Here is a 23,738-nt window from a genome sequence, read left to right as displayed (position 1 = left end):
TCTCTCAGGAGACAGAGACTAAAACAGAGCGGAACATTTTTTATTATTAAAAATGAATGATACTGTTGATCTGTAGCAGCTGGATGTGTTAAAAAAACAAACACCCAAAACAAATCTGCTTCAATTTGAGTCCTTTGTTTGTATATATAGGAATATTGAAAAGAAAACGTTCAAAAGGAAACAGAACTTGAGTTTCACACGTTTAATTATTTTTTTTAAAGTTCATTTTGTTCAATAAAATACAATTTGTTACCATGACAAAAAGGATTTCAGTGGTAGCACCCAGCGCCTCAAGAGACTCCGGCTCATCGGTCGGTCTCTTGTAGTGGAAGGCCGTCCCTGCGATGTCAAACTTCCGGGGCCAGTCAATGGTCCACGCTCCGTTGATGTAATAATCGTCCACTTCAGATTTCAGAGCTGAGTAATCACAAAAGAACAAGTCATATTTTCAGTAGCGGAGACAATAGGTGGAGACAATAATTCGCTATGATGTCACTGCTGTCATTCATCATCGTCATTTTCAACTTCCCTGATGTCACTGACAACTTTCTGAGCAGAAACACACACACACTCGTGCCTGCACACACACTGTGTTTGCAGACTTTTCACTTGCACTGACATGTACATACGTCTAATTTAGGAAGAGAAAGAAAACACACTTCAGGTGAAAGCCAGGACGAATCTTATGAATACCACTTTGTCTGGTTGTCAAAACAAAAGCTGGTCTCCAAGCACAACAGATCTGAAATATCCACTTTCTCTGCGTTGAAATGGGGCCAAATTCAGGAGAAATGATCCAACTATTTGTATTCTGTCTCTCTGGCTCGTGCTCTGCAGATTCCCCTTTTTTGCCCCCCTCGAACAATAGTTAACTCCTCTTTAAAATATCACAATCCTCTTAGAGATTTATCCATTTTCTACATATTTGGCACTTATTGTGAGCATTTTGTTATTTTGAACAGTGCAGTTTACACAAGTCTCCACAGGCATCCCAGTCTCTGTGTTTATATTGTCTCACTTAGTTTCTGCTTTTATTTAACGGAAAAAAAGGAAACTACGCTGACCTAAATAGCAAGGACTCAGACAATGCTGCAGAAGAAAAATATTATCTTTATCACTGGGGTCACACATGAAATTCATAAGAAAGTTACAGATTGCTTGGAATGGAAAATGTAGTCCAACACAATAGCCAAAATTGCACTATTTAAACTTTGATATATAGACATCATATCCCCTATAATCCTTGTGGACCAGGCAGCTGTCACCACGGCCCTATAAATCTGATGCAGCTCTGCGGTTCAAAGTGTAACTTAAGCCCTCCATCAACACCATCCGCTATAAATTCAACACGCTGTCACATGTCTTTCTCTCGTTAATGAAAAGACACAGAGCAGGCTTAATTGAATCCGGTTGTTTGATTGTTATGAGTCCGTCCCTGCCAGTGTTGCAAATAGTTTTTGTTTAGTCTGGAACGGAGCGGATGAGTCTGATGCCAGGAGAGCCATCACATGTGTTAGGATTCAGAGAGTTTTTATAGACTCTGTTTTATGGCATTACATTAGGCAACAGGAGATTTAACGATGGCATTTCTCTAATTTGCTCTTGACAAAGACGCGAGGAAATCCCTGGAAATGTGGTTTACACAGAGCTGAACAGATAATAGGAAACAGCTTGATGTCAAAATTGCCAATTCATCACATTGTACTGAACTTCTACTGAGACTTAGGGATTGATAGTGAAGAGAAACAAGGCTGGAGAGCAACATTAGTGCCTGTTTAACACACCACATTAACAGAATGGTGCTTTGAGCTAAAGGCATGTAATGTTTACCATGTTCACCAACAGGTTAGAGTACAGCTGTCATTAGTTTGCAGGTATTTGGTCGTAAACTGAAGTGGATAATCACCCTGAGGGGAACATGAATGTCTTAACCAAATTTCATGGCAATCCATCTCAAAGTTGTAAAGACATTTTACTTAATACCACAAATGTGGGATCTGAGATGGGGTAAGAAAAAAAAGTCAGGGGTCATCAAAGTTAGTCTGCTTCAGAGACTGTGGATAGCTGTGTTAAACTGTGTGCCAGTCCACTTAGTAGATATATTTCACTGGATAGCGGATTTTTTTCCTAGCTGATGGCACTAAAGGATATGTCAGGCTAGCATCAAAGTCATTGAGGTTCATCCTCTGGTCAGAAGTACCACATGTCATGGCAATCCGTCAAACACTTTCCAGACATTTCACTTTAAAAAACAAATTTTACCCTTGTGGTGGCGCTAAGGGAAAAGTCAGGATATTGTCAAAGTCAGGGTGTTTCATCCTTTTAAAACCATGTATGTCTGTAAAAAATAACATGTCAATCTATTTAGTAGATGATGAGATATTTAACTGGATAGCTTACTGTTGTCAGGGTATCAAGTAAGGCATAAGGGTTCATCCTCTGGGCACCATGAATATATGTTGCAAATGTCAAGGCTTTCTATCTAATGGTTTTCCCACAAAACAATGACAACCTCATGGTGGCACAACAGGAACAGTTAGTGGATCACCAAAGTCAGTAGGTGTTTATCCTCTGGGGAAAATGAATGTTTGGACACATTTATTGGCAATCCATCCAATAGTTGCTGAGATATTTAAGCCTCGAGTAAAGTGTAGGGTAACTGACATTGGCATACATAAAGCTAATAAAAGTGAACATTAACCTGGTTATAAATGTGACCTGATCACATGGAGGCCTTCACTTACCAATGTAATTCTTGGACATGGCAACTTCTCTGATCTCGATGTGAACCGATCCTTTTGGGATCTGAACCACCTCCATGTAGCCTGGAAGAAAAGGACACAGAGTTGAGGTTGTATTTCTCCCATTTAAAGGGAGTATACATATAGAATAAATCCAAATCACCCAAAAAGGACAAATCATGAGGACAAAACAATCCCCTCCTTTTTTTTTTTCAGTCACACACAGACGTGGACACACAGTATTTTTAGATGGTTTACTAGCCATACCATAGAAGGAGAAATATGTTTTCTCTCTCTCCTGCTGTCTATAGACATCCTCAGGCTTCAGCCAACAGCAAGTCCCTATCTGTCCTCCTGATTTCTTCACTCCATGATGTCATTAATGGGAAAAACAATCTGTCACCATAACTCTAAAAAGCCAAAAGCATATGCTTTTCTCTGTGGGTGACAAAGACCATAAAAAAGGCACATTTTCTTAGAGAGATTATTTTCCTGGCTTAAGGGATGTTATGCACAAAAGCTGCTTAACCAAAAGGACGATGAGTTATTTTGTTTGTCACATGTGGTCATCAAAACAAAATCTCTGGACCTCTTTTTCACAGTGAGAGAATCGAACACGCTTGACAGCTCCAGATCAATCTATAAAGGGAAATCTAACAGAAACCTGATAATTAAAATGCCTGGAGTCACATATTTTTACCTCCTCTTGGTAGAGACTCGTTGAAGAGTCCCTCTGTTGCCTCACAGGTGCTGCCATCCCCTCCACACACACGGCATCGATCCTCTTTAGCATCAGAGCTCAGGATGTTGTCGCAGCCCACATGCTTTGAAGAAATGAAAGTCAGAGAATGCAGTGTTTTAATTCAGGCGTGATTTTCATTTTTTACCATGACAAATACATGAATCCCCGAAGTTAGATTTCAGAGAAAATACTTTATGGTCTTTAAAGGAATACATTGCCTTATAAATAATCCTTTGTACATCAATTATTGAAGCTTTTATAGTGCGATAAAGTGCAGGTTTCATCTGTAACAAAGGGAAATGGAATAGCTTTGGGTTTTGGACTATTGGTCCACTAAATATGTATATATTTAAATGGAAATGGACTAAAGATAAATATAGACTAAGGATCAACAGGTTCATTGAAAGCAAAAAAAGATGTTGATTAGAGCACTACACTATAGAGAGCAAAAACGTCAATAACATGGCAGTTATAAATACACAGGTAGGGATTCGACACAGTTCCAGTCTTAAAAATGTTTGTTAATGTTTGAGAATACAGCTGGGAGGATTAACAGGATTACCCTCTTCAGATCCCTCAGTTCTTTCTACTCTTTAATACTATCTCTCTGCTTTGTTATACTCTTTCTTTCTGTCTCTCCAGCACCCGTAAGCAGCATCACAGCTTTGAGTGTTTCTGAAAGCTTTCCAGGCAGACAGTGTTCTAGAAATTTATCAAAGCAAAGGGAGCAAGCCTCTGAAATAAAACAAAATGCAGGGTTCATCTGGAAATAAACCTGCAATGCTCCTTTGATGGGGAATATTCCACCTCTTAGAAATTCTTTACCCATTAAAACACACAGCATGTTGTGTTTTTATATTAAAATCAGAGTAATGTTGTTGGCACAGTCACTGCATGTTCATGCCAAACAGAAATCAAATTGTACGTTCACGTGGAAGTAAAAGCAAATACTTAAAGCGAGGAACCAAGAAGTTATTTCAGCTGCATCTCACAAAACACACAGAAACCCTCATCTCCACACAAAACTGCACAACATTATTTATGCTCATGAAAACAAAGACAGCAGTAACTGCCAACTCCTACCAATAAAAAAATGTTATTAAATCAAATATATTTCAAATATATATGAAATCATTATTCAATCACAACAATGATTTTTGTGTTTTATTTATCTAGAAAAACAATTCTGGTCGAGGCTGCAGAGCCCTGATAAGAGTCAGAAAGAACAATGCCAGACATTTGATCACAATAAGCCACATCTGCAACTCAAATGCTTTATTGTTCCTCACTGGAGAATGGTGCTTTGGCAGTCTTGTTTATCTGTAATCTAGTAAACTGTGCTTTCAAAGATATAAACTGGCATGGTGGCTGAGGGAACTCTTGCTGGTTCAGTCAATGTCCAGCTAACATGTTACTCTAGCTGTAATTTAAAAAAATATCAGAGGTTAAAAGTTTTAAATAAATCACAAAACCCCACTGAGTATAATGTCATGGTGTGGTTTGTAATTATATTATTTATGGGCAGGAGATGCATGATGTTTTTAATGTATCTGACATGCATTTCACATGCAAATCAATAATAATACTGAATTCAATTTGGCATAGTGCCGGTTACTGCATTAATGTGTCATTTGTTTTGTTTCAATCAAACAGGATTGATCACAAATGTATAACTGGAAAAAGTTCATGTGTACAGTTGAACACGTTTTCAGATCTTTTGTTGATATTTAATTGTAATTATTATAAGATGTGTTACTTTATTCTATTCTTGGGGAGCTAATATCATAAAATGTACACAACAAAATGCAAAAATAGTTGAACACTTGAAAAGCTATAAAAACAAAACATGAAAAAATACTCAAGGTTCTTCTTTCTACATATTTCAATTTCAAGAGCTTTCAACCATATCTTTAAAGTTTGCTATCGCTGATTTTAAACCATGATTTAAGTCATATTTCATGAACCAAACATGACTGAGTTGTCTAGCTTTCCTGCTAAAGTTGGTAGTGTGGTGGCAAAAGGAGAATTACAGTTTATCAAAATAACTTTTATTTTGACAGCTTCAGTCATAAGTTGTATGCATATAAATAATAAAACCTAGGTGTTACTATGTTGTACTTTTTCTCAATAAAAGAGAATACAATTGTGATTTGCAAATCTTTAATCGTGTGGATTTAGCTTTCAGATCGTACACGACAAAGCCTTGCTGCCTTACCTTACACTCTCCATTGATGCAGATGTCCAGAGAGTCGGCCTGACATCGGGTGCCGTCTATGACTGCAGGAGAGCGCTCTGTGTAGAAGTTGTAGCCCTCTGCTAAACAGTTCAGCGCACAGGGCTTAACACCACCTGGGTTACACAGAGTCCACACAGACACAGCTCATGGTGAACTAGAGTTCAGCCTGCACACAGACAACATGACCTGAACGCTCACAGAAAAACTCAGAGATGAATGATAAACAATACATAGAGACTAGCAAACCCCGGGATCTCCTCTTGACTTGTTGACAATAATAATCATGAGGAGGAAAGTTAGCAGTGCTCTGATCTAAAACCAAGGAACCCTGACGTCACTGTAACACCGACTCCAACAGAGACAGCGCCGGCTGCCAACAACAATTACACTGACATCAACACGCAGGTTATCTGCTGTTTAAACATGATGGCTCGCAGCCCGCAGAGTACTGTAAATCAGGAGGTGATGGATTTGACAAAACAGACCCCTGAGATAAAAGAGATCAAACTTAAGCTCTCCCATCCCTGAAAGAAAACTACAGGCCGTGTTTACATGCTTCGACTTTTATCACTTTTTCTTGTTTTTTTTGTGAAGTGAATATTCTCCATGATTTGCAGACACCAAGGAGAGAACTTAGGGGGAGAATGACACCAAACCTGTATTAATAAACGCCTGCCAAGAGCTGAGATAGTATAATAGCATTTGCACCCATTCTTGCTTAGACCAAAGAATGAGTTCTTCCATCAGGATGGATTTCAGAAATGTTAAATCTCCCAGGTTGGAGAAGCTGCCGAACCTGGAGACGAGCAAAGGTATTTGAACACAACATGGTGTGAAGCAATCTAAAGAATTCTCTGCCCTTTCAAACAATCTTCCCACTGTTGGTGTTAACTATGTACACAACACAGACTGGCCTGCAGACTGTCATTTGTAACGCAAGGAAGGAAGACTTCACAGCTCAGCACTTGAAAAAAAGTAGAGATTAGAAAAATGAGATATTCTGGAGCTGGTTGCATCAGTTCAGCTTCTCCCTAGTTTGTGGCTGTAATGCAATAACATGATTTAGTGTCTTTCAATGAAGTCATATCTTTATGTCAGCATATATCAAGATATACACAACTCCACTGTCTTAATTGATGCTAGGAAGCACATGCTGACTCAGATTAAGCAGAAAATCTGAACAAATTAGTATTTTACTACTATTTATTTTTTGAATTTGAAAAAATGATATATTGTGAAATGGATTTTAAAACAACAGCTGGTGCAACCCGTCCCTGAACTCACCACCGGTGTAAGGCTTCCAGTTGTAATACTTCCCACGGAAAGGCATGTTGTCAAAATCAGCACACTGCTTCTCTCGGAAATCACGAGATCCTGCAGGGCAGGCCTGCAAATAAAAAAGGACCATAGGACCATACAAGTATTAAGTATACTGACTGGTCACCATTTAATTCATTTTCATATAATGTAAAAATATTATAAAAGACTGATAAAATGTGTTTGAGTTATGGTCATGAGTTAAGGAAAGGCTGACTTGAGATGGATAATATGTTTTATTGGGATTGGTGAACATTGCTGTTTGTTTGTCTAACCTTTTCGTAATGTTTCAAGCTTCGCCAATCATGGATAATCTTAGACAAATGATGTAGCGCTGGATACAGACTAGCTGTTAATAATATTTAATGTTGTGAAATAAATGTCATTCTGGGGCTTGGAAGTTGTTTCCTTTAGTTGTTATTGACATCAACATTATTTTCCAATATAATTTAAGTATTAAACCGTTGCACATTGAAGAAGCACAGACTTTTTGAATCAATTTGCAATTTAGGTGCCAGGATGACAAAGCAAAGATTATGTAACCTTGAAAAAAAGAACAGAATTGATGTTCACTTTGATGGATTGCACAACTCAAACAAGTTTAAAGAGTCTGCCAATTGATTTTCATGTCATAAGAAAATTAATGGAAACCGATGGATAACTGGAACGAGTGGAACAAACCTCCCATAAATCTCGAAATCTGCTGCATGCATTCAAAAAAGTTCAGAAAAAAGTATGATTTGTAGTGAAGGAGTAAAAACTTGCAAGCACAGTGGTTTTAAGATTTTGAGTTGCAGTTGTAACCATTTGTGAATTATCTGCAAAATACTTTTATTTATTCTGGGAAGTTTTTATTTGCATTGACAGCATTATTATTAACAACTGGACAAAGTCTGCAAAGGATGTCCCATGTTATTTCCAGACACTAAAACAGACTAGTTTCCTGGAATCCCTAATTGAGAACAGTTTGTTTTGCATTTGGAGGGTTTTTGTTTTGTTTTCATGAGTGGATGTTGCTCCAGTAAGAGGAGTTAAAGAAGAAAAAGTATAAAGACACACTTTATTGGTGTGAAAAGGTCCTTAGAAACCCCAAAACACTCTCCCTCGGGACGAATAAAAGCTCTTGGGTCAAAGCTGTATTTCACATGCTGAAAGTGTTCCACCTCGGAGCCGGCCGGGGGGAAGGCCACTTTCATTAACACTCAAGTGTTTTGCCAATATGGCAGCTTTAAACTCGAACATCAAACATGCAGATGGAATCAGATGAGACAGAAGAATATTATTACAAGTGTGTGTTGAAATGACAACACGGGGCTGAATGAGATTTACATGTTCAGACATGTGTTTGAAGGGGGGGGGGGGGAGAATTTAGACCACATCAGTAGGGCTGATAGTAAGGATACACCTGATCATTATGTTTTGATTAATCATTTTGTCCATAAAATATCAGAAAGTAGTTACAAATATCATGTGGAGCCAAAGATTATTTCTTAGACCATCAGTCCAAATTCTGAAAAGACAGCAGCAGGTCTTCATTTATCATGTATTAATCATATAAGCTGGAACCAGATAATGTTCTACTGAATAAATGGTTCAAATGATTAATTAATCATCCAAATGTTTGACAATTAGGTTTTGGTTGATTGATAAGTCAGCTTTGCATCTCCTCCAGTCTCTATAGGTGAACGGGAACTGGTTTTAACAGGTTAAAGTCAATTGACTAGTAATGACGCGTGCTTCAAACCCTTCTGTGGGAGCTTTTTAAAGTCTGAGAACATTTTAACAACATCACTTTAGTATTCTTAGTCTGGGATAATAGAATAATTTTTCTGTGTTCAAGAAATATAAGTCTGGGGATGTTATTCCGCCTGGGACATTAGTTCAGTTTTGTACATTTTAATAAGAGGTTTGGCACGTTTGTCCGTGGTGGCCAAATTGCTGGGTTGCCCCGGTAATGCAATGTCAACTATAACCAACATATCTGACTGTGTCCAAGACAAATTGGCTTTAATCTAATCAGAAAGATTATTCCTTTTCTAAAAGCTACTGCATGATGCATTATGCTAATGGAAACAGCCTTATGATATAAAGTTACCTCCCACAGGAAATATGTAGTAGCAACAGGAAGTGAGAGAGGCCCCATTAACAAATTATATCTGACTGCTGATCAATGTAAAAACAGTTGGGATATAGACATCAATTTATGCATGGAAGTGTGTGAGTGTGTGTGTCAATGTATCTACATCTGGTGCTTACACACATTTCCCTAGACAAGGTGTGGTCAGTGTGATGAAATAGTGGTTGGGGATGTTGTTTGTTTTCCAAAAAAAACACTCAGTGCTTGCTCTCAGCTGTTATTTTTAAGACTTGCGGTTAAATGTCCACCAGGGCCCTAACTATTTCAATTTTCACCTTGTGAAAAAAAGCCCACCTAGAAATAGTTGAACAGAGATCTCCACTTGCGGCCATGTTAAATATTTGTTTAAAGCTTTGCTCCAGACCTCAAAAAAAAAAAAAAAACTTGGTGAATTGCTTTTCATAAAATATGCTCTGAAACTGTCATCATGGTTGACTCAAGTGAAATGTCACAAACAATATGTGAACTTTTAAGTGACAAATAACCCAAGAGTTGCTGGGGGAATATTGAATAACTGCCTGTGTGTTTTTATCATCGTCTGTCCTGCGTTCCAGGGAGAAAGCATGTCAGAAGGTTTAAAGGCGGTGTAGTGCTGCTAGCTAACATGCTCCTTATAAAGCCTTTCCTAAGATAACATGTTCCACAGGAGAAAAAACCTGGAGGCTCAGCAGTCATGCTGTGACAGGCCAAATCCATCCAAGGTCAGAATGCCTCAACTATCTCAGTCCCTTTATGAACCAGAGCAGGGCATCCATCAAGAGGACAGTTTAGCTTCCAAGTCACTTGTATACTTTGCTCCAAATACCAATCAGACAGAGTAAAACAGGGAGGCAAAAAAATGAAGGAAACTCACGTCAGTGTTACAAGATCTGTAACGTTTCCTCTCCCCGAGACAGTACTTCCCTCCTCCAGACGGGCTGAGAGACACAGGAGAATTCAGTGAGTTGGGATTTAAAAGGTGAGACGACATGTTCAACACATTGAGCATCATAAATAACCCACCAAGAAAACCCCTTTGATGTGTAGTGAGTATATCTTGGTGAATGCAGCTCATGAAGCAGGCCTCAGAGAGTCTCTGCCAGAAGACAAAGTGTGTTTGTGTGTCTGCATTTGCTGCTTTGCTGAGCGTGTACGCCAGTGATTCATTCATGAAATCCAAGCTGCTCTGAGAGCTCTTAAGTGTGACATGACATTTCGTTTTGGGAGAGACTGAAGTCTGTAACCTCAGAGCGATCCAGTACATCTACTACATCTGCAAAAGTCTGTTTTCCTTCTCTTATCATCTCTTCTTCTCACCTTCATTAGCTTCCCTTTCCTCTGAGACTATTTCCACTTCATTTGCAGAGTGAGCCAGGCTCTGTAATGAATGTGTCAGAGGCTGCTCGGGCTGTGTTTTCTCTGCCTCCCTCCTCTTTGCACTGATGCCTGAGCGGCAGCGATCACCTTACACAGGTGTTCCACATTATGCCGGTGCCTTCTCCTCTTCCCCCTTTTTCCCTCCTTCCTCCTTTTTTCCCCTTCCCTCCAGTTCACCCTGGCTCTTTCTCGTGTCTTCCTATGATGTTTCTGATGTAACACTAGCTCAAAAAACAAAAGAATGAACCGATGGGAGAAGGATACAGATCCCTAACTATTTCTTTCCAGACAAAGTTGCGCTTGACAATGATTTGTCATGTGAGGACAAACGAGAGGCTTCAAAACAACAGAAGTTTGTGAGCTGGGTCTTAACTGAATGCTGCACCAATCCAATCCTAAAAAGCATAAGGACCAATGTCTGTGGTTAGTGAGATTAGAAGATAGTGGTGCCCAGAACGACCTTGAATGAACCCTCCTCTGGGGACCTTATGTCTGTCTTGTTACAGCGAGACTGATTAACTTTTAAAAGAGGAAATAACAGTATTGTCCTGCTTGACACATTAAGGGTGGTGTAGCGTATGGTGGCTAAAGTTAGCATACTTAGACTTATCTCTCTTCTGTATTTCTTTTTCTGTTAGAATGAGTTGGCATTGCATTGTTCCACTTGTGGCTGTTTAATATCACTGATTTGTGTTTTTCAAGCCGGTGGGCAGACATATTTTAGCCTAGCTTAGGCTTAACCGTGCACTTCAGTTGAGACTCCATGCTGTACCAAAATGTCCAACCAACACATTATAAATCCTCTCCAGCCTTTTATTTAAGGCCTTTCTATCTGCTTTTCTCTCCCTGCTCATCATTTTACACTTTTTATTGACCATTTACTGACCTGTTTCAACAGGAAATACAGCACATCTATTTAATTATGAACAATAAACACATCACTTCCTGTTTGATTTTACAGTTTTCTACCATTACACTGTCTATAGTTAGTAAGAAAATCTGAAGTGGCATTCATTTACACAATGGTTTGTTACATCCTGTTGCAGCCGACAACAGGAAAACTGGCCAAAATATTTGTTTAACTAAAAGTCCATGAAAAGTGAAATTTATCCCTTTGCTGGTATTTCGCTTCTCTAATCCCTCTCAGATATAAGATACATTCACACAGCATACACATGTATACACACACACACACACACACACACACACACACACACACACACATGGATGTGTGTGTTTAGCTTGCTGTGGCTTACTTTGCCTACTTACGCTGGGCTGTCACAGTGCCTCATGGAGGAGGAAACACCGCCCCCACAGGTCCTGCTGCACTCCCCCCATGTGGACCAGGGCCCCCAGCCTCCGTCCGCACTCTGAGGCCAGGTACCGAACACCACACACTCCCCCTGGTAGCACCACTGCGAGCAGAAACACAGACGGAAGAGAGAAGGAAAGTTAAGTTATCATGCAGTCCAGTTGAATCTTATCCAAAATTGGAGACACGATTGTTTTCGAGTCACAATAACAATACCATAACAAAGAATACTCAGTAGTCAGTTTTACAGTTGTATAAAGTTTTGACATCCCGATAAATCAATGTGCATCTGTGTACAATGAAGTGTAGACTAAACAGTTTTCCTTCATAACACACGCTCTCCCTCTGCCTTGGTCCAGAAACACACACACTAACTTGATATTACAATATTACTCACCCTATAATTGATTTCCGTATTAGTCCTGTTATTAATCCTCTCTTACCTGTCATTTTGTTTGTGTTACTGCTGACATGGTTTCCTCCTCGCTAAGGTTAAGTGTTGTAAAGTATGTAAGGTGACTCAACTCAAGTTAAAGCCGTTTTAACATTAAAGGAATAGTTCAACATTTGATAAATACTTATTAGCTCGCTCCAAAAAGGAAATGGTTAAAAATGAGAACACAAATGCCACTGGCTTATTGTTGCTAATGGTAGTGTAAACGCGCGGAATCTTATTTATTTGTAAAGTTTACCATACTATTTGTTTCGACACATGAAAACTGAAATGTCATTTTCTTGGCAAACAAGGAAGTGAGGTTTCCTTCAAACTCGTACAAGGTCCAAAAGCATAAATGATGTTTTTACCAACAGATTTTAACTGGCCAGATCTATTGCGATTGATCAACCTATCACGTACAATGTGTTGGGGAGGTAGCCAATAGAAACACAATAGTTACATAATGATGTCACGATGTTACAGCAGTAAACAAAGGAGCACAATGGAGGCGTTTCAGGCAGGGGGGGGAGTGTGTGGGAAAGAAACTCCCTCTGGAGTGAACACAGGGATTGTAGCCTTTGCAGACCATTTACATGCACTAAAACCTATATAACACTACAGGAAAGGGAAACCCCCAAAAAGCATAATAGGGCCCCTTTAATGTGTTTATTTGTTTTGTCTAACAAATTGTGTTCTTATACCCTCTTAATAACATATTATTACATTAACAATTATCTTGTTATAAGTTGAATAAACAGAACAGCTTCTTCTAGTGGTTTGGCATGTTTTTGTTTTCTTGTTTCCAGAGCACTGTGAGGAGCGTTCAGGGGCAGGTGAGGGATGTACAGCCGTGCGTGTGCTGATCAGGAGTGTTTAATCCTCGTGCTAAGCTGTTCACAGCTCCAGAGGCGAGAGAGGTTTAGAGACGTCCGTTTGTCTTTCAACTGTGTCAGTGGGTTAACAACTCAGAGACTGGGACAGGTAAGGTAAGGGCTGCGTGACCCTCTCTGACTCACTCATTCCCGTCCTGAGATGCTCTTTAAACAAGATTATCAGTGGGAGAGGAGAGAGGAGGGATGTGGTGAGGGAAACTGCCTGACAGAGACACAGGGGGGGAGTGGTGATGCAGTCTACTCTGGAGCAAACTGTTTATCTGTAAGTCCATTTAAACACAGTAAAAACACAAAAAACTCTTCTCTGTTGGTCAATTTCTGCCCCTCTCCCGCCTCCCTCTGCCCTCTCCCTCTCTCCCTGCTCCTGTTGGAAGGGCCTCTCTCCATTACATGCTGGGTGAGAAATGGCTGACATTCATATTCCTTTGAAGCTCTCCCCGGGCAGGGGCAGACACGGTATGCCACTGGCTCTCCTAAAGCTGCTCCAAAAGCTGATCCAAAGCCCCCCCGGCTCAACCTGGGGCCCCCTGTGTTGTCCAGGACCCTGTCCGTGGGCCCCGGCCCTCAAAGGCTCCACTGAGCTAATGGTAATCGCGGGTGACAGCTCGTGACACTCTGCTATTCTTCCCTTTTAGACCTCGGACCATCCGGTGACAATGGCTGCCGTAATCCGTGTTAAAACTGTCTCCCCTAACCTGGCTGGCATCAACAGCGGGGCTGATGACCTAAAGCTTGGCCTGCTAGCATGTGTGTGTGTTTTTGTGAGTGTGAGTGCCCCATCCCAGAGAGGAATACATAAAAGCTGAGGCAGTGAGGTACCACTATCTGAGGCTGATTTCTGCACACAGAGGAGGTTATTGAAGTGCTCAGTTCAGACAGCAAAGTACAAAATAAAATATGCATGCAATGGTTAAAGGACCCTGATTTTCACACGTCATTTAACATTTATTTTGAGAAACCCTCTGTTTTTGCTATACCAAAATATATTATAGGTGAATAGAACTAGTTTGTGGTGCTGACTGCATTGAATTAATACATCACAGCAACATCTTTGCAGAAACAACATTTCAGTCTCTGTTCACAAAACAAATCCACAAGGACTAAACGAAAAAATCCTATTGCCGATGCTGCCGGGTTAACTGTCAAATCTAAAAAATGCATTTCTAAATTTCTCTCTTCCTCATCGTGTAACCAATGGTGGTAAGTAACTAAGCACATTCACTCATTGTACTCATTTTGAGGTACTTGTACTTTACTTGAGTATTTCCATATTCAGCTACTATTACTTCTTCACTACAAATCAGAGGTAAATATTGTATTGTATATTGTATATATCTTTACTTACTTTGCATATATAGCTTAATGATAAACAATTAGTTTAACACAATTGATTCCATTCTACCAAGCATATATACAGTCATTGAAATTAGTTTTAGTTTCACCAGCTTGATAAACACAATAATACATCAATCATTTTAACCAAAACAAATTCAGTATATTATTCTGAATTTTTTGTAATGCTAATACTTTTGTACTTTTACTTGAGCAACATTTTAATTGATGACTTTTACTTGAAACAGTACTAGTACTTCTTCCACCTCTGCGTAAAACAAAAACATATTTTGAGGACCCGTCCTGACCTGGGGGACGGGGATGGAAATGTAATCATTTAAATGTGATTAATGGGGCAAAGCTAGCCAAGTTCCTCATATCAAAGCAAACTTGACGGTTAACGTGTGGGTTGCAGTAGCTGGGAGAGATATGATAGGTCAGAGGTGAGTGTGTGGCTGTCAGTTTGGAAAAACATCCCTTGCTCATCCTCGTCCTGATCGAGCAGAGTGGGTGAAAGATATCTTAAAACCACCCATGCTAGGATTAAGTGGGAAAATGTGTTTTTCTAATACGTTTTTCTCTGGAAATGTGGATGAATTTTCTGATGACTTACCCCTTTATCAATGCTTCCAGTCTGGCACAGGGTCCCCTCAGCAGCAGGGATACTGTTGGTTACACAGCGGTTGCTTTTGCTAAGGCACCAGAGCTCTCTACACACTTCCTAGGAAAGAAGGCAAAAGCAAGTTGGTCAGAATAAATCAATTCAGCAGACCGGGGGGGTGGATCGCTGATTAAGGGAATGATTTATCAGTAGCCTTTGGTGGTTTCTTCTCCAGTCTGACGAACAGAAGAAAACATATCTATAAATCTACTCGATTCGAGATCAAATCAGATGAGTTGATGAGAGGCATCTAACTTAAGAGCTCATATGCTTTGGATCATCGTACATGTTGAGCAATACGCCGAGGGTCATTGGGTGCTCTTAATGTTCTCTTATGAGAAATGAAGAGTCAGCTGGATCAACACCATGACTAACGTTTGCTCACGTTCACCTCAGGACCACACGGGACCGTGACATCAGTTTAAGAAATTCAATTTCTGCTGCTTAGGGGAAATCAAGAATGAGCAATAGGCCTCCCAAGTCTTAGATAAAGAAGACTTGTAGGTCTAACAAATATCTTTAGTATTACTGAGTGGTCTGAGTAAACATCCCCGTCTTCTCCTCCTTAAGTCTAGAGCATAAGGAGAATCCATTTAGATTACTGAAGCAAGGGAGTGTGTGTGAGAAAGATAGTGGGTAGACAGCACTAAGTTGCCACCAAATAAATAAAACCATAAAGAGAACAAGGACTGCTCTGCAGAACCTTGCATTAGATTTCCCATTAACCCGAGTTGGGACGCCCCCGTGTCTCGTCTTCAAAGGCTTTTACAGGACAATTGTGTACGGCAGAAGAGCAGGCTCATGAAGAAGAGTTACGATCCAGCACATAGATCATGACCCCCAGGGTCAGTAAATATGCCACGGCCCCGAAGCTCCCTGAGCCTGTCCAGATTAAGTAAAGCGGCAAACCGCCACTCTCTGGTTGCAGCGGCTCCCCTCTGCCAGCTGGTTTCAATAAGCTGCACCGCTGCTCCATTCACTATCTCCACCAGCTGAAAGGTCAGCGTCGCGGCCTTTAACGAACGTGGATGTGCTCCTGATGGATTTACGCAACAAGAGCACAAGCCGGCGATAAAAAAAAGGCAAAGTCACTCGGTGAGGGCCTCGGTAATATAGCCCCCAAAGGTAGTTTGTTTTTCATACCTTCCAGTGTCTGACCTGCCTGTGTTGGTATCTCTGGGCACTAACTGAAGTAGGAAGTGGTCATTGGAACCAAATTAACGCAATCAATCACCACAACTTCCTCTCTGGACTTCTGTGTTTCTTTTCCCACCTCTGACACTGGCTCACGCTGTGGTTTAAAGGCTGTGAGATCCCCTGCGGTTCTTTAAAAGTTAGAATTTAGTTGAACCCCCGCAAAGGTGTCGTTGGCCATAATCAGTGAAATATCGCTGTTGTTTTACCCAATGTGAGTGGTTCACAATCTCTTTTGGCAGTGGCCCCTAATTATAAACCAACATACATTTTAGTTTGATTTGTGAGCAATTGTAGACTGATTTATTTTCCCCACTCTGATTACTTAAGTTTATTTAATCTAATTTTGCTGATATCAAATAGGCCTCCAACCCACCAAATCATGATTAAAGTACCCCATGATCTACAATAAGTCTATTGGACTTGTATAAATAGATGTAATCAAATGTTACGAGGCTTTTATCATAGAGATTAGATACATTTACAGCCAGACTGTTCGTAGTCTAGCACGCTTACATTTTACAATCAGCACTAAAAGCCTAACATCTTATTGTTTGAGTAAACAGCCACATGGTACAAAAAGCTGTATGTATGACAAGCTGAGCAAACCATTTAAATATCCAGTTTTTCACAAAAAAGACCAAATTATAAGGAAAAAGTATGAAAAATAATTTTGAGAGCACAATTTCCAACCCAAATAATTTTAATAACCGTTATAGGGTCTGGCAGAAAGGGGAGAATGTCATCTTTAATTGCAAGTCGAAAGAACTTCTCAAGTCTTTGCATTCAAATTCTAAGTCCTAAACTCTGAGTTTCGAGTCTTAACGCACTTTTCTTGATTTTTCCAGATATTTTGTGTTATCCATGGTGTCATTCTTTGTAGCCGCTCAGTGAAGTAACTTGTCATGTTTGCTCTGAGTTCCCATCCTGTCCTGAAGATAAATGAATACGGTGCAGATTTGTGGCAAGCATTTCAGAGTTTGGACATAAAAAAAAACCAAATAATTTTGTTATCATACAGTTAAAGCCCAACTTGTTTTACTAGTGAAATACTAAAACTACAATACGAAATTACTTATCGTAATATTAAAGATAAACTTTGATACGCTCTGACTAAACCTCCCCTCATCACTGTTTTCTTTCGCAGTAAAAAACGAAAACAAAATACAATTTCCATCCAAAAGTGGAGGAGTTCAGCAGAATGGAGCTGAGCCCTGGCTTCAGAAACCAGACTCTTCCACTCATTAGACTTTTTATCCATTTCTGTGGTCACGTCTGTCCTGTGAGCGGTCGCAGAGGGCATCTCTTTCACAGATGCTCTATGAAATAGATCTGATTGTCAGATGAAAAACTCCAATCTAGTCTGCGGAGTCGTGCTGGAATCCAATCCGCTCATAAATGTTCGTCTTTCATGCTGATCTAAAACCACAATTATGAGCTTAGAAACCAAAATAACAGGGCTTGATTTGGGGCCTGTTATAATCTGCTGTCTTTCAATGAAATGAAATAACCTCATGATCTCAGCTAATCTACGTCCTCTTTTTCCAATATTTACGTAACACAAAACAATATCACGTTATTGTTCATTAAATCTTTGGGGATTCTTTGGACCGCTTATTTTACCGCGTGGCTGTTTCTCATCTTTCACTGCCTGTGTCATTTTTTGTAGTGTGGTTTTCTCATGACACTAGCAGGGGAGTGAAAATCATAATCCTTACAGACCAAAAGATGAGAGACGTGTTGACTTCAATCCTTCATCCCTCTGTCTGGGGCGTTTATAGATTAATAAGAAGAATAAGGCAGCGTGTGGAAAGACACCTCCAAACCAGCTTTGGCGTCAGAAGATAATAAAGCTATTATCTTTCCTAATGTTTATCCCCATTCACCTCAAGGAAGAAATATGAACTTGAAGAAAACTGTTATCATCTCAGTGAGAACTGAACATGCTGTGACTGGACACCTCTTATTCAACATGTGAGAAACAACAGATATTAAAATGGACCTAGTTGTTTCAGATGCATTCGTTTTGCATGTGATATTCATTTATATATGACTTCTTTACAGAAATGTTTGCGGCGCTTTTTTCAATTTTCTCAAGTGCCTATAATAAAAATTCTGAAAGTTATTGGAGGAAAACCTGGCAATAAAACTTAGAATGGTCCCATTACATCATTTTATTTTGTTTTTTAATCAATGGAGCTCACACTGGGAGGATACCAGATGAAAAGTGTGTTTTTTTCAAAGCTGCATGATAAAAAACAACAACTTTTTTATACATATCTAGGCTATTTTGCTCAAACTTAGCCATAATTTCAGCTTATTTATTTCCCATGCAGTTAAACATAACACCTTTGCAACATCAGTAAATTATCCTCCTGCATATGTAGGTGATGAAAAGTATATTTAAACTAGATGGATATGATACAATGGAAAAGACGGAGATCAGCTGGCTGCAGCAGTGTGTGTGTGGTGCTACATATCAGATTAATACACTCATGTATGTCCACTTTACTTTCCAAGTTCAAGGTGTGTTGGAGATGCTAAAGTATTATTATAAAGGTATAAACACTAGAACTAAATGAGCAGTTCAAACATATAGTAACAGGGATCGTTTGGGTGTGTAAGAGGAGCAGAAAAGGACAGATGCTGGTTTCTTACCCCATACTTGCACTGGCGTGAGGAGGTTCCGTACTGGAAGCGACACTGCTCGTCTGCATCGTACACCTGCCCCGGGGCCACTGTTGGGTACAGGAAGTCTCGTTTCAGAGGTTCATTGTCCAGACACGTCCCCCGACCTGAGCTGTCAAAAAAACAAACCTACAATAGGATTGTTTCTTACACAAAGAAACCTTTCTACACTTGGCTGGTGGCAGAGCTAGAAAAAGCCAAGAATGGATGGTTAAAGCCTCCTACTCGTTTCTTAAAGACCTTGGCTGGTGTTGCTCGACTCGTTTTATTTTACCACCAAATGACTATTGTAGGTAGCCTGTCTCAGATCTGAAATGACATAGTAAATGTTGATCTCACACATCAACACCTCCTTATCAAAAGGAGTGTTGAAGCACATGCAGAGACATTTTCCCACAGGCAAGAGGATCGACTTAAAGCAGCCTTCTCTGATTATAAGGCTCTGTGCTCCACGTTTCTGTATGTCATATATTGAATCCAAAGCAGAGCCAATAAAATAACAGAGCAGGGAGAGGAAGAGAAAAATCTGGAGTGAGCTATGGGTCATATGTCCGGGGCTAGGATTATGTTTAATCTGTTTGTCAGATAGCAATGTGTGCACTCACAAAGAACTTGCAGGGGAGAAACACACTTGGCTGATTTGTATTTTAGTCATTTATAAATACAAACACAGAGTTGTTGTGTTGTGAGTCTGTTAATCCTGGGATGAGATGCTGAGTATGCTTTTATCGCCCTATCTTTGAGGTCAGACACTAACATTCAGTATTAATCTGTTGACCTTTCGCCCACTTGTATGACATTAAAATCAAACCAAAGACAAGTGCCAATAAACAAACAGAGATGTGTTTTTTTATGCTTGCTTCTGCCTGAGTCATAGAATACACTCTAGGCTAAATGCTACTACAATATTTACTATAACACTATGTTCTTTCCAGCTGTGGCAGCTGCAAAATGCAGAGGAATGCCTCCCAACCAGCGAAAGGAAAAGTGGGCCTGGTGACAACAATAACGTAGAGCTAGGCGTTATGATTGACTGCAGCTTGGGCCCACAATGCAGCAGAGAAGAAGACAGGAACGTAAACACTGAACGGCTGGTCCAGACAAAACTGCAAAATCACATATTTGACCACATACCTCCAGTGATATACAGCAGAGCAGTTTGTGAAAGTACATATTTTACGTTTAAAAAAAAAATTCTAGCTCAGCAAATTGGACAAAAAGTAATAGCTTTTTTTCTATTTTTCCCGAACAAATAGTCCCTACAAAAATGGTTGGTTTTGCGAGTTATTCTGAAATACATCATTAAATGATTTCATTGCATTTGGCACCACAAACAAACATCCACTACGTTTTATCTGCTTGGCTGGACATACCACTTTTAAAAACAAAAAAAGGTTTTGTCATTTGGCCGGACTGACCCTTTAATGTAATTTCCATCAATTAAGAGGGCAAATGTTTCCTTCTCTGCTTTACCTCAGGATTTCTCAAGACATCGTCCACATACTGTTTGTTTTCATCCCAGAGTAGTACATATAAAACAGTATTTTAAGTAGAGTTAATGTTCCCTTTCCTTTTTTTTTTACCATCCTCCCTCCCCGTCGCCTGGTATAGAATAATCCCATTTCTTGGCTCTTGTTCCCCGGACGAGCCTCTCATCATGGAGAAAGAGACAGAAGTGGGTCTCTGAGGCCCCCGGACTCCCAGTGAATGCAAGCCTCTCTATTTATTGGTTTGGAAAGAGACAAAATAGTCAAAGTTTAAACATAGAAGCTATTATTTGACATGGTCGTAATGGCTTCCTGTCCGGTGGATTCAGCCAAATTCATTATGCTGAGCGGAAATATCCTTTAATAAGCGAAAACATCAGCAATCCCCGAACTCTGACACCGGTCGTTTATGTAGAAATTAACCATGCTGACTGTGTCCACCCATCAGCATGATTAAATCAGACTAACCTAACAATTATGACAAGGCACAAGTCACATAAATCTAATCTGAAACTTAATAGATCATATGTGGTTTCTGAGAGTTTAATAAACCCAAACAGCCTGTCTTTTAACATTTATAACAAACTGGCGTATAGACTTAGAAGGATAAACTTTGACTGAACTGTGAGTGCATTCATAAACCACTGCTAAAAGTCCCAAACAAAGCAGTGCATATTGCTTTAGCAAGACGGTGAATCTAGGCCAACACCACAGCCAAAGTTGTTTACTTGGCTAGGAGAAGCGTGTGCGATATCCAAAACTCTGATGGAGGGAGAGAAAGGGGGGATAATTGGAGTTTACAGACAGAACCCTTTTGTAAGAAACATAAAAGCTAAAGGCAATAAAACACAAATGAAAACTCAAGAAACAGTCTGATACTTATAGGGGTTATAAAATAAGCTAATCAGAAGTTTATTCTGCTGAGAAAAAAACAAATAAAAAACAATTTTGTCTCTTTTTTTTTGTTAGCTCTGGTCATCCTCAGCGCTGGACAGAAACCCGGCGCAGCAGCAGTAGAGAAGCGTCTCTTTGTGTCCCGGCTGGAAACTGGCACATGTTGCTGTCATCTCTGTCACAAGGGTTGTTCCTGAACCCTCCTCTAACAGCTTTCAGCCGGAAACATCATTTGACAACCACGACAGCTATTATCGGCGTCTTGGAGGGCCTAGCTAACTAAACATCAATTCACACACAAACAGACACACACACCACAGACTTGCAGCGCATCCAACCAACCCTTCACTTCAAGGTTGTATGCAAGGTTGTTGCAGAGAAAGGGAAAAGGGAGGATCTTTTTGTTTAAGAATCAGCTACGGATATCTAAAATCCTTCCTGGCAAGCCTAAATAAATAGGCTCTTTGGTGCAATAAAAAATACAATTTCAATCACAGATGCATGCACTTATACCAAACTGCGAGACTCTGATTCAACAATCAAGTGTTCCTTTTAAAGACTCTCAATAAATCCCTGTTTAAATCTGACCTCTGCAGTCAGTAGAACTAATGATGTCTTCTTTTAGAGCAGTTATATCAGCTCTAAATGATTGCTGCGTACGGTAGAAGGCACCAAACTGTAAACACATTCACATTTTATCACCAATTTATTGGCTGTGTCTAACATCAAGGTAAATAGTGAGAGGACTTTGAAAAGAGGAGGCTTCCGTGACCTCATTCTGGCATGTTTAAGGGAAAAAGAAGAATGGCAGCATATTTCTCCTCTGCTGGAATAACCCTGACCACTTTCTGATTGTTGTTCCTACACAATGAAGCTGTGGCCCAGCCCAGAGTTTAGTTTGTGGAGAAACATCAATCGGAAAATCCAACAGTCCCCAAGTCCAATGTGTCTGTGAGACCATGGTGAGTCAAAGTGTTTATCCTCTGGTTCTGCTGCATCCATTTCTATCGGTTTTTTGTCCATCATGAGTCCTACAAATTTACAAGAGTGTTCAGATTCAGGGGAATTAGAGCAACTAGTCTAGAAACCTCCTTGAAAAGCAGCTCAATGAACCATTGAGCTGGGATCAGTTAATACACTCCTGCGATATTCACAGGTATCTGTTCACTGCCAGACTCTGAAGGCCAGATCCAGATGTTTTGTCTGGCTTCATATATTTAGTTTTTACCATACCAGGCTGGCACAACTCAGCCAGCAAATGTTTTATTCAGGCAAACTTCTCCGTTTTGTTGTATTTGTGTACTTAAAGCTTCTTTTTTCCTTTGACCTATCCGCAAAACAGCGAAGCAGTGGTTGGAGGCAGCTGGTCTCTGCATCACCACCGAGCACCACATGAGCTTTAACCTTGTGGTGCGAGGATGCAAGGGGTGGAAGGCACCCGGTTATCACACACAGCCACAAGGAGGTCTGGCAGGAGGCTCGGTGATGAAATGAATGTGAAAAAGTGGGGAAGGCCCTGCTTACAGGACAGCCTAGCGGGTCACCACAAGCCGGTGGCAGCGGGTTGCAAAGAGAGGCTGCTTCAAGCAAGCTGTAAAACAGGCGCACGCACACACACACACACACACACACACACACACACACACACACACACACACACACACACACACACACACACACACACACACACACACACACACACACACACACACACACACACACACACACACACACACAGACAGTCCCACAGGGAGCAACCATCATCCACTTACTCGAGAAAGCTGGTGATGTAGTCTTTGCTGCAGGCGGACCAGGAGAAAGGGTTGGTGTTGGCTGTTATATGAGCGGCCATTAGCTTGGCTGTCTCGTGGCCCTTGGTACCGCAGGAATTCCCGATCCCGTCGTGGTTCATCCCAAAACTGAGACGCAGAAAATAAAAAGTGGAATTAGGTTCAGCTGGGTATAATGATCATCAGTAACCACAGGTCTAAAAGTGACCCTGTGTTTGGTGGTGAACAGATGGCATGAGGGTGGACAGTTCAGGGCGCTGTTCCTGCCTGATGTCTCCCTTAGTGGCCCTGGCTGTAAAGATGGACCTCTGTGGCTCTGAAACAGCTGTGTGGAGGGGAGCCAGAAGTCAAGGGTCAAACCCTGTCTGGAGCTCTGCAGGAATGAACATTTCTAATCACTACTTTGATGCCTTCATGTCAATCACCGTCTACAGGTCTGAGCAGGCCGGGAGGGAGAGTCTGTGCTGAGCTTCAGATCAATTGCTGCACCAGAGAAAGAGAAGGAATCCAAAAAGCCAGCTC

General features: G+C 40.4%; 1 protein-coding gene across 1 annotated transcript in view; it reads right to left on the bottom strand.

Moving 5' to 3' along the window:
- Positions 1-23,738, bottom strand: part of adamts6 (ADAM metallopeptidase with thrombospondin type 1 motif, 6) — a 52,308-nt gene that overhangs the window by 13,485 nt on the left and 15,085 nt on the right. The window contains exons 10-19 of the mRNA XM_063888926.1: positions 23,199-23,345; positions 19,016-19,157; positions 15,116-15,223; positions 11,799-11,944; positions 10,027-10,090; positions 7,004-7,106; positions 5,699-5,832; positions 3,442-3,565; positions 2,745-2,825; positions 254-417 (exon numbers count right to left, since the gene is read on the bottom strand). Of these exons, the coding sequence (XP_063744996.1) occupies positions 254-417; positions 2,745-2,825; positions 3,442-3,565; positions 5,699-5,832; positions 7,004-7,106; positions 10,027-10,090; positions 11,799-11,944; positions 15,116-15,223; positions 19,016-19,157; positions 23,199-23,345 (1,213 nt within the window). The remainder of the gene's footprint in view (positions 1-253; positions 418-2,744; positions 2,826-3,441; positions 3,566-5,698; positions 5,833-7,003; positions 7,107-10,026; positions 10,091-11,798; positions 11,945-15,115; positions 15,224-19,015; positions 19,158-23,198; positions 23,346-23,738) is intronic.

This window comes from Eleginops maclovinus, chromosome 8, assembly GCF_036324505.1.
Source record: "Eleginops maclovinus isolate JMC-PN-2008 ecotype Puerto Natales chromosome 8, JC_Emac_rtc_rv5, whole genome shotgun sequence".
In the NCBI taxonomy this organism is placed as follows: domain Eukaryota; kingdom Metazoa; phylum Chordata; class Actinopteri; order Perciformes; family Eleginopidae; genus Eleginops; species Eleginops maclovinus.
This window is presented reverse-complemented; position numbering and strand designations above follow the sequence as displayed.